The sequence below is a fragment of the Bombina bombina genome, chromosome 5 (assembly GCF_027579735.1).
Source record: "Bombina bombina isolate aBomBom1 chromosome 5, aBomBom1.pri, whole genome shotgun sequence".
Taxonomy (NCBI): domain Eukaryota; kingdom Metazoa; phylum Chordata; class Amphibia; order Anura; family Bombinatoridae; genus Bombina; species Bombina bombina.
Window position 1 is genome coordinate 577,390,544 of NC_069503.1, and position 12,454 is coordinate 577,402,997.

General features: G+C 35.7%; 1 protein-coding gene across 1 annotated transcript in view; it reads left to right on the forward strand.

Moving 5' to 3' along the window:
- Positions 1 to 5,397: 5,397 nt before the first annotated feature.
- LOC128660599 (collagen alpha-2(VI) chain-like) overlaps positions 5,398 to 12,454 on the forward strand; it is a 115,287-nt gene continuing 108,230 nt past the window's right edge. Inside the window, exons 1-2 of the mRNA XM_053714525.1 lie at positions 5,398 to 5,498; positions 8,566 to 8,687. Coding sequence (XP_053570500.1) covers positions 8,582 to 8,687 — 106 coding nt within the window. The 5' untranslated portion in view covers positions 5,398 to 5,498; positions 8,566 to 8,581. The remainder of the gene's footprint in view (positions 5,499 to 8,565; positions 8,688 to 12,454) is intronic.

Here is a 12,454-nt window from a genome sequence, read left to right on the forward strand (position 1 = left end):
GAATATAATGGAACATATTTGTTTAAAAATTAGCCCTCATAATCTCTTTTAGTAGAGTTGCTTGGTATTTAATCATTGTGGTAACTAATTTCTGTTTTTAAACCGGATTGTATCCTTTAATACAATTAGTTTAACTAGTTGTCGTATATCCTCTCATATTAGTTAAACCACAACAGGTACTAATTGTAAGAATTTATACATTGTAAATAACAAATAATATAATTATACCTGACATCTTTAAACTCTACCACCCCCCAACCTATCTAACTCTAAAGACAGAAGCGAAAGTCAAAAGCAAGGTTGGCTCAGGATCAGGTAACAAAGTCTGGATCAGCATGCAGAGAGAGGTGAAGGACACAGAAAATCGCAAACAGAGAAGCTAAAGTCCAAAATAGGCAGATCAAGGGCGGTCAAGTTATATATTATACAAGTGTGATCAATTACAGTCTAATAAAGTTACAAAAGCTATAGATCAAAACATGCTATTGTTGAGACAGCACTTCCATACCCTGGGTGTGTTTAAAAGTATCCATAAGTCCCAAATATTAAGAGTACAGTACATTGTTTCTGATACGGATTATGCATTTGTTCAATGTAATTGGATGCTGTTAACCACAGAAAGAAAAACTCTTGCTCATACCCGACTGACTTTTGTAAGTTCTTATTACTATGAGTGAGAATTACAATTTCCTTTTGCATCATACTGACAAGGTATGCATAGTGAAGGCATAGTTAGGTAGTTTGAACCATAAAATACCTATACATATTCATGCCTTAATTGTGCCCACTGTAATAGTATTAATAAAGGTTATTTAAGTCATGATTCATATGCAGAATGTTTTTTGTTTTGTTTCTTTCTTTCTTTTTTTTTACTTATGGGGTGATCAACCTTGGCCCTCCAGAGGTTTTTGAACTACATTTCCCATGATGAACAGACACTTTAAGATGGTTTAGCATCATGGGAAATGTAGTTCCAAAACCTCTGGGGGGGCCAAGGTTGATCACCCCTGTATTAAAATGTCTATGTAACTTGGTTTATGTCACAGAGACCTCCCAGAGGGACAGGAATTGCACTGGTCAAATATTTGTAGCCTAAATTATATAATTTACCCATGACATTTTCATAAGATTGGGCATCAATTAAGATATAAGATCTTAGAGAGGGTTAATATTAGGGGAAGAAGTAGGGGTAGAGATAGAGATCTTTTACTTTGTTAGGTAAAAATGGCTTCACAGGTTAGATACTCTTTGCCCTAAACTGTTAAATAATATTTCCCCTTTTCTATGAACACGGCTAGATAGTAAAGCATTAAGATTATAAAAAATGTCTAAATTAAAATTAAACATAAAATATTAAAACAAATAGATAAATGAATACCAGTGAATGGATAGTAAACATTAGTTAATAATATATCTTATTTTGCACAATATTTACATAATTGCAGTATATTATGGTGGAGGATATTATCATTATTATTATTATGTTTATCCTTAGTTTCCTTAATGTTTTGAATGGAAAATGGAATTTGTGGTGTGTTATTTACATGTTAATGATTTAGGGCCAGATTACAAGTGGATTGCTAAATATTGCTTTCGCAAAAGCAATACTAACGCTCCGCTGAGTAATACCAGTGCACGCTAATGTGCGCTGGTATTACAAGTTGAGCGCAATGCGAACGCGAGCTTGCGTTTGCATTGCTAGGAAGCATTGAAGGGGTAAGTAGCGCAGCGATGGGTATCATTTCTAAATATATATGATTATACACATATATATATTTATGTGTTAATATGTGCATATATATATATATATATATATATATACACACACACAATACATATATATTTACAGGGAACACACAGTTCCTATGGAACGCAATGTAAAGGCACTTTTAACCCCATATAACTGCTTTTTGAAGTTATTTTATTGAAAAAATAAAAATGCTACTATCTTTATTTTTTAATAAAATATATTGCATTGTAATTTGGGGTCATTTGATGAACATTTATACAATTGACCATAAATCTAATCTCTGGTTAATTTTTAAGCGCTAATTGCTACCGTGATGGATGGTTATTTATCGCACACCTGCAAACTGGCAAATTTGCCCATTTGCGGATGCTCGATAAATTAGCACTCCACTTGTAATCTAGCCCCTAATAATTATACTGGGTTATTGGATGGGGCTCTTTTGTTGCTTGATGTGCGACTTCACGTAGTGAATAAAATAAGATTTTGAATTGGACTTTTAGGGGCATATTTATCAAAGTGTGAGTGGACATTATACAATGTAGCGTATCATGTCCGCTGCACATCGATAAATGCCAACAGCATACGCTGTCAACATTTATCATTGCACAAGCAGTTCACCAAAACTGCTTGTGCAATACCGTCCCATGCAAATCCACGGCCAATCGGCCACTAGCAGGGGTGTCAATCAACCCGATCGTATTTGATCAGGTTGATTTCTGTCCGCCGCCTCAGAGCAGGCGGACAAGTTATGGAGCAGCGGCCCCTTAGTGTGTAATTCCTTGGACTATGATTTTTTTCCAGTCAGGGTCAGTGTCAGGAAAATCAATAAAAAAAAAGTGTTCTCATGTAACTATTAACTATAGACTAGCGCATTAGGAGCAGTGACACTTTAAGCAGAATAAAAAGGCACTCAAGATGGTCGCAATTCCAGGAGCTGCTAAGGAGATAATAGTAATCCGCAGATAACTTTGTCAAATTTACAGCATCCTTGACTGCAACTGCTATTCCCAGTTTACCTACATAGGGCCAGATTATAAGTGGGACTAAAGATAGCATGGGACATAATAAGCAATATCGCAAACATTAATACGAAACTTGACATTACAAGTTCATTGTAAATCCCATTTACCAGAGAAGGGTTGGTGTAGCCAACATCACTCTAGCGCAACCTATACTTTAAATGGAAATCACAAAAACGTTACATAGCGATCATATTGCGGGTTGAAAGTTATAGGTTGCACTCGAGCGAAAGCTGAAACTTGAGACCTGAAATAAAATGTAAGGGTTAAAAAAAATTCACAAAACATCGCTTTTATTTTTACTTTCAGCATAGTTAGTGCCCAAGCGAAAAAAAAATCTGGTCCATAGTATAGATTAGATTATACAGATTGCTGTATGTGTGACTCAAACGCTAAGGACCGAACTGTTGAGAACTAAGGTGGTGGCCTTGCAACAGCCTCCGCATCCCCGGGAACACCTGGTAGCACAGTCAACCTGTGGCTGTTAATTCATGATCGCCTATAACGTCATGATCACCGGAATTAGTATCACAGTTCTGAAAAATATACTTTAAATGGATACACCTATTTCTGTACTATCTAAATTTTCTGTCATTCAATTAAAATACCATACCTTTAAAGATCCTGTTGGCATTTGTGCTCATGCAGTAAAAGTTCTAGAGCCACCCCTAATTGGGATCTGGTGAGAGTGTCCATTTTGGGCTGTAGTTCAGCATTTTAAAGATCTGGGTGAACTCTATTCTGTTCCCTGTCAAAAGCAAGAACAAGGTTTTCAATCCAAACTTTTTCATTATGCACAAGAAAGATTGTACATTTAAACTAGTGTTAGAAATGAAACTCTAAACTCCAAGGGGATCAGAACCCTAAAACCTGGTCTATTTTGACCTTAATAGATCTGAAGGAAGCCTCCCTTCATGGTCCCAGCTATCCAAATAATTACACATTTTACCAGTTCAGTGTAATCATTTCATTTTCAGTTTGTGGCTTTTGACTTTGCCTCAAGGATTTTACCTTTCATCTCAATGTATGCCAGTCTTTTTGTTAGGCTTTCAGTTTGGTATCAGCAGGTATAGGGGTGACTTCTTCATGACTTGTCTATTTCCATAAATGTTTTATATCTCAGAGAAGACTTGGGGAAATGTTTCTGCATCAGTGTCACATTTGTAACTAATAAAATAATATAAGCAAAAGTGGCTGTTTTAGTTGTTGTCTCTCCCTCTCAAGGTACTAAGCTTGCATCTTAAATCTTTCCCTTTAAGTTTTTCTACTGAAATATTCTTATATGAAACTTAAATGTACATTTGAAGAGTTGTATACAGCTGTCCTTGCTTTATGGTGAACTGTGTATGAGGTTTTATTTGAGAAGCCCCAAAGTTCACTCTGCAGGCCAAGATAATTGCTACCATAAATACAGATTTTAACCAAAAATCATCAAAATTAGCATGAAAGGGTACAAAGAACAAGGGACACACAATTATCACCGTAAGGGTAAATATAATTTATCGAGCTACTTATTGGGTATCTGGTACAAAAAAATGGATGTAAAGTAAAGCGAGCCACAGGCCTCATTTATTCCATTAATCAACTCTAAAAAAATATTGAATTTAAAAAAAATAAAATGTTAATGCTATGTGTTTAACTCGTTCTTAAGGGTTGAACGAAGATGAAATCCTAGAACACCCCCATTCTGCTCCAAATGGGGATATTGCCAGTAATTGCTGTAGACACATGCATTCCTTGCTAGCTTGCTTGTGCAACTACCGCTGATGATTGGTTGACCAGTAGTTTGCGCTCTAGACCAGCAGTACTCTACAGCTCCTAATTGGTACTTTAACTATGTGTTTAATCACATTGCAGGAGTTTAACACATGGTGCATTGTTTTGCGCGAGTTATATTGGATTTATCGTCGCTGTTTGTACACCGTGGAAGGAGTACTTGTATTACAAGTTAAAAGTTAATACGAACGCGTGAGCGCAATCATGATTTACGCTAGAATGATTACCACAACCTCAGAGCTCTGGTTAACTGTTACACAAAACAAAAAGTGTCACAAAACACATCAAAAATCATTTTAAAAGTACAGTTACACGCTTAATAACACTATCTGATAAGTATTATAAGAATTATTAAAAAAACAATACTGCACAAAAAAAGTTATAACGGCACAAAAATTTGAGGTTTCAGGTGTTAGAAAAAAAGGTCTGCTTTTAACATAGAGATACATACATATACATGTCTAAAAATGTGTGTATATATATATATATATATATATATATATATATATATATATATATACACACACACACACACAGTATATGTGTGTGTGTTCAGGTGTTCATATATATTTATGTATTTATATGTGTATATATATTTATACACACAAGCATATATATATATATATATATATATATATATATATATATATATATATATATACTGTGTGTATATATATAGATAGATAGATAGATAGATAGATAGACACACAATTAAGACAAACACTGATAGAATGCAGTACACATTTTTTATGAATGTAAGAATAGTATACCTGGTATGCAGTGCTCTGGTCAAGTTCAGGCAAGTATATATGCTGACACGTGCACACATACCAAAAAAAAAGGTGTTATTAGATTTTTACTCAGATCTGCACAAACCTCTAAACTTGATAGATTGGGCATCAGAGTTAATTTATCTCTGAATAATTCATGACTAAGTCACTTCCATAAGCAAGGTAAGAACAATATTTCCAAAATTATATCTACTATTTCTGTGAAGATTTTTTATATTTATTTACTGTAGGTAAGATGATAATTTCTAACACAAAAGTATGCCCTTGTATTTATAAATAACAGCAACATTCTAACTGATTAATACAATTCATGTATTGTTATTATTATTAATATTATAATCATTTATTTGTAATAGTCTTATTCCAAGAATATTTATTGTGATGTATGCATATTTATGTTGCACATTTAAAAATAAAAGTAAATACAAATAATATTTAACGTAAAAAAGATTTTATGTTTTTTTATTTATTCTGAAGTGTGCAGTTTTCTGGTTGTATAGTCAGAATATTGTAGTAACTATTCCCAATATTTTGAATAGTAAAGATTTAAAGAAGCTATTTTTTCTAATTTTAATATGTAATGTTTTATGTACTGTATAATTTATTTAATAAAATATAGGGTAACATAGATCACCCTAGAAATACATTATGACTGTGACATTGCCTCTTTAGCATAATAAATACATACATGTTCTTTGGTAGTTAAAAAAAAAATACATATTGTTGCTTTATCTGTAATTATCCCATACATTTTAAATCAAGTATTATTGTGAAATGTTTGTTTAGGATACTATTATGGAGAAAAAAAATGCTCCCAGCTCACCTACTAATTCAAAGCTACCTTACCTAATAGTAATGTAATACTGTATATGTATAGTTAGGGTATGCTACTCCATATGTAAGTCCAGTGCATTAAACATGATGTAAATCTGTTTATTGATCTAAAGAGTTTCTTTGTACCAGTCCAGAATGGAAAATCACAATATATATTGAAATTCATGTTTATAGCTGTAGACTTCAAATATGCCCTAAAATGGCACATATATGTGTGTGTGTGTGTGTGTATATATATATATATATATAATATATATGTGTGTGTGTGTGTGTGTGTGTGTACACAGATCGATGTACACCTTCATACATACTTACACATACACAAACACACACTTACTCACTTGCACACATGCACACTCACACAGAAACATGCACACACTTACACGCACACAGACACACACTTAAGGCTGTGACAAACTGCAAGAGGAGCGGCACACAGCGTGTACATGCGGATGTGCGAGCTCAGTGTGTCCTGCCTTTTCATCTCTGAGCGCTCAGAGATTAAATATTTGAACTTCAGAAGCGGTGCAACGCGGTGCAAAGCAGCTGCTTCGCCATGCACCGCATCACTTGCAGTGTGTCACAGCCTTTACACACACACAGGCACACACTTACACACTTCAACACATGCACACTCACACAGAGACATGCACACACTTACACACAGACATACGCACACAGAAACATGCACACACTTACATACACACACATATATATATTTATATAACTATACACCATGGAGCCTATCTATCAAGCTCATCCCCGCAATTCAACCCGATCGAATACAATCGGGTTGATTGACACCCCCCTGCTGGCGGCGATTGGCCGCGAGTCTGCAGGGGGCAGCGTTGCACCAGCAGCTCACAAGAGCTGCTGGTGCAATGCTGAATACGGAGAGCGTATTGCTCTCCGCATTCAGCGAGGTCTGTCGGACCTGATCCGCACGGTCGGATCAGGTCCGACAGACATATGATAAATAGGCTCAATGTATGAAACATTTTTAGTAACATGTTTACTGTATATATTTCACTTATTAGTTTAAGAGGAGGATGGTAAAATATGACTACATAAAATAATTGCAATTAATAGAACAGACTTCAAAGGGACATAATAAATGTACGTGAGTGAATTTCAGTTTTAAATATTAACGGCACTATCACTGTTTCAGCTAGAAACGCACAAATGCATAAATGCCCCATACACCCTTTTCCCAACACCGTGGCTGCTCAGAGAGGCCATGTTGGCATATAGTGCTAATGACAAGTCAGTTTGCATCATACAAGCCACAACCAAACACACTCGGAGCAGGTCTGATGTTTTAATATTGGTACATGAGGACCTTAAACAGTGGGAGCTTTTACTAAAATAATTTTTGCTAATGTAAGTTTATTGCAAAAATGCATCTATTCAAAACTGAAATGCACTCATGCTCATTTCATTTGTGGCTCTTATGTTACTTTAAAATCAAACTGATTGCCAAAAATGCAATACTTACTATGTTTAAAGGAACTTGAAAACCAAGTTTTCTCTTTCACAATTCAAATAGAGCATATGATTTTAAACAACTTTCCAAATTACTTTCATTATCAAATGTGCTTCATTTTCTTGTTATCCTTTGCTGAAGGAGCAGCAATGCACCACTGGGACCTAGCTGAATACATCTAGTGAGCCAATTACAAGAGACAAACGTGTGCAGGCACCAATTACCAGCTAGATCCCATTAGTGTATGCTATGTACATATTCATTTTCAGCAACAAATACTAAGAACAAAACATATTATAAATCAGAAGTTAATTTAAAAGTGTCTTAAAATGACACGTTCTGTCTGAATCATGCAAGTTTAATTTGACTTTCCTATACCATAAGATTTCATTTTATATTTTGCTAAATCTCTGTAAAAATCTTGATCACAAAAAACTGCATACAAGGGGGTAGATTTATCAAGCAGCGGATGCTGCAATCTACCCCCGAAGTTTCAGGTCCGCCTGAAACTTAAGTTAAGAAGCAGCGGTCTTCAGACCGCTGCTCCTTAACTCATCTACCACCTCTGAGGCGGCGGCAGACAGCAATCAACCCGATCGTATACGATCAGGATGATTGACTCCCCTTACTAGCGGCCGATTGGCCGCGAATGTGCAGGGGGCGGCATTGCACAAGCATTTTACCAGAAAAGCCTGTGCAATTAAAATGCCGACAGCGTATGCTATCAGAATATATCGATGACAGGCGGACATGATCCGCTGTAACATTTGATAAATCTACCCTAAATACTTTAATTCACTGACACAATGTGACAAGAGCTGTACATGCACATGTAATAAAATGTCTATCCTGTATTTAGAACAATAAACTGATATACTCACATTATTTATGATGTATGCTTTGCTTTTCCAGCTTGTTGGACTGCACAATGTTTGGGGACTTGCTAAGAATTACTTTAATTGGTTCCTGGTTCGCTATTTGTTTAAGCCAATTTGAAAGAGGATATTCCTCACCACAGACAGTGAGCAATGCTGGTAAGGTGTAAAATTCATGTTTGTTTGTTTTTCCCTCCACTATTTATAGATAGATAGATAAATAGATAGATAAGAAAACGTCCTAACTCATATGCAAAAATATGATGAGAAGGGCATCGTACAATGATAAATATGAATCATCAATGGCGCGTATTTTAGTATATATCATTTCATCTACTTTGAATATTGTTCGATTTCAATCACATGACCATCACATGACTCGTTTTTTCATACAGTTTTTAAAATGGTCGTTATTTTCAAAAATCCATTTAATTCTTGTTCATGAATAAATACAGCTCTAAAAGGTATTTTTAATTTTGTGTACTTGTTGTGTCCTTAAAATATTTTATTTATAATATTTGAACAATCAATGTTTCAGAAATGTATTATATTAGCATATATATTACCATGAAGCGTCACTAATATTTGTTACATTATCTTATTATGTGCTTGTATTTATCTATCTACTTTATAATATGATAATCTCTAGTACATTTTTTTCCACACCCTTTTATAATCTAGTAACATCGCATTAAAATCCCTTTGATTTTAATTTGGTTGAATACAGTTGTATGTACGAGCGGATTAGCATCATTACACTCAAATAATGTTGCCATCAATTTACATTGAAAGCAAATCGCTGGTGCAAATGTTACAGCGATTTGAGCTACATTTGACCATGTTGACACAATGATAATTTAGGGGTGTCAATTTTGTGCATAATTTGACGCATAATTTCAGAGATTTAACAGTTGAATCTTTGCTAAATGGAGCCCAAAAACATCCTATATTATAAAAAGCCAAGTATGTTTGTCCAAAGCTGTCATGCGCAGTAGAGACTGCACGAGGACAAACATACCTGGCCTTTACCAGCAGCGCGAGACAGCTTCAGGAAGCTCCAGCACTCTCAGCTGTTATGTTACGTTGAAGCTTCAGGCATCTGCGCATATGGAGCCGGAGTTACAGAAAAAAAGGGACAGGAAGAGATGTGACAGCTACACTACAGAAAAGGGGTTTGGGGGTGCGGGGGTTAGTAAAATGGTGATCGCGGGAGGTGGTGGGACTTCTACACTACAGAAAAAAATAAAATGAAATAAAAAAAATTAAAAAAGGGGTTTATAGGTACTTGCAGACAGCAGACAGTACCTAATATGGCTGCAATAGTTAGAGGGGGAGGGTTAGAGAGTTGTTTAAAGGGGGATCAGGGAGGTTGGAGGGTTAGTGGGATCCTACACTGCAGAAAAATAAAGATAGAGGGATAGGGATAGGGATATGAATAGATGGATAGGTATTAGGGATGGAGGGATAGGGATAGAGGGATAGGGATAGAGGGAGAGGGATAGTGAGAGAGGGATAGATGGATAGAGGGATAGGTATAGGAGGGATAGAGATTAGGGATAGAGGGATAGGGATAGAGGGATAAGGATAGAGGGATAGGGAGAAGGATAGAGGGAGAGGGATAGATGGATAGAGTGATAGGGATCGAGATATAGGGATAGATGGATAGAGGGATGGGGATAGAGGGATAGGGATAGAGGGATAGGGATAGAGGGATAGATGGAAATGGATAGAGGGAGAGGGATAGATGGAAATGAATAGAGGGAGAGGGATAGATGGAAATGGATAGAGGGATAAGGATAGAGTGATAGATGGAAATGGATAGAGGGATAGGGATAGATGGCAATGGATAGAGGGATAGGGATAGAGTGATAGATGGCAATGGATAGAGGGATAGGGATAGAGGGATAGGGATAGATGGATAGAGGGATAGGGATAGATGGATAGAGGGATAGGGATAGGTATATTTCTTTCCTTAAACATTTTGGAGCGTGTACACAGGCTTTAACACTAGTCTATTGATAAAAGACTATAAAACCCCTCAAATGTTTTTACTGAGATTTTCCTAACTCAAACTAAATCTTTTTAGCACATTATTGGTGAACTACTGATTGACTGCTGAATATTATTTCATATCAGTGCAAAAAATATGAAATGCTAATAATTACTGCCCATAAAAATAGTAATAAATATAGGGTAAGAGGGGGAAAACATTTTTGTACAGTCTTTGTCTTCCATGTTGGAAACCAAGAGAAAAAAAATTCTATTACCACATCTATGAAAGCATTTTTGACCGTTCACTTACAAATGATCAGCTACAAAATATCCTGAGAATTTTGTTCACTGAGTGACTTTAACAGTGGCCTAAATTCAATAGGAAAACAATATAAAAGAGAAAAGAAAAAAACTCAGTATCTGTGTTATAATTTGGAGATCATTCTTAATATTATTTGCAAGGGACATGTTGCTCAACATAAATCAGCCTTTATCTCTGAGGCAAATGTGAGAATGAAAAAGTTTAAAAATGTATACCTGGGTATTTCCTACTGCTTTCATCTGTATGGTGAAGAAAAATAAATAGCCAATCAGCAACATCAATGTTCACACTTTGCTGTGATCTTTTGGGATTTCTCACTGATCTCACAAGATTTTTTAAAGATTTTTAAAGATCCACCACATCTCTTTTTGCTTTAGCAACTTTTCCCTGTCCATTCCATTTCTGGGAATATTAATTTGCTCTATAATTTGCCACCTCAATTGGCTTATACCATGACCATGTTCCAAAATTTTTTTCGATAATGGGGCTTCTAGATTTGTTCTCCTTATATTTGAGGCGGTGCTAGCTCATCCGCTCTCTAGCCTTTTGGGTAGTTTCTCCCAAATAGAACGAGGAACAAGGGCATTTAATTAGGTGTATCACATATGTGCTATCACAGGTAAAAAAAAACTGTTGATATTATATCTTTTTCCACTATGTGGATGGAAAAATATAGGCGGGGAGGCCACAAACATCGCAAGTGGGGGCTCCAAAAAAACTTCATCTGTACAAATCCAACAGGAACAGGCGAGGAAGTCCCAATTAAATGCCCCTATTCCCTGTTCTATTTGGGAGAAACTACCCAAAAGGCTAGAGAGTGGATGAGTCCAATATAAGGAGAAAAAAATCTAGAAGCCCCATTATCGAAACATTTTTTGGAACATGGTCATGGTATAAGCCAATTGAGGTGGCAAATTATAGAGCAAATTAACAGACCCAGAAATGAAATGGACAGGGAAAAGTTGCTAAAGCAAAAAGAGATGTGGTGGATCCACAAGTTAGAGACCCTAATTCCTAAGGGTCTGAATAAAGATTTCAATCTATCTTGCTTTTTTAAAACTTTACTACATATATTACGCTACGATACATTTTTGATCATTAAATTTTTCATCAATAAGTGTACAGCAATAAGGGTAACACTGAGGCTCCTCTTCCTACATCTACCTATGTGTTTGCCCTAAGATTAATTTTTTTTTTCAGATTCCATTTTTTTCACAGATTCCATTATGTGGGGGTTTATAAATTTGTAACTTGCATTTTGAGATTATTACATTTAACATGAATATGTATAATTTTTCTGCCATACTGTTTAAGGTTGACATATTGTATTTTAGTTGATACATATGCCGTTTAGGATGTTATACACTACATCTACCACCAGGTGGGGCCCAATGTTCCTTTTTTGGATTTTTTGGCTCCTAAGATTGTGTTTAAAAGGCCGGAATCATACATATGTACCACACAGCATGACTAAGGGATTAAGCCCCGAAACGTTGCTTGTTTTTATGTGTCTTTGATAAAAGTTTTATTATCTACATACAGTGCTGGTGACTATCTGTATATTCTGTTGTCACTGGGGGCTTTTAGCAGTATACCCCTGTCACAGGTGCAC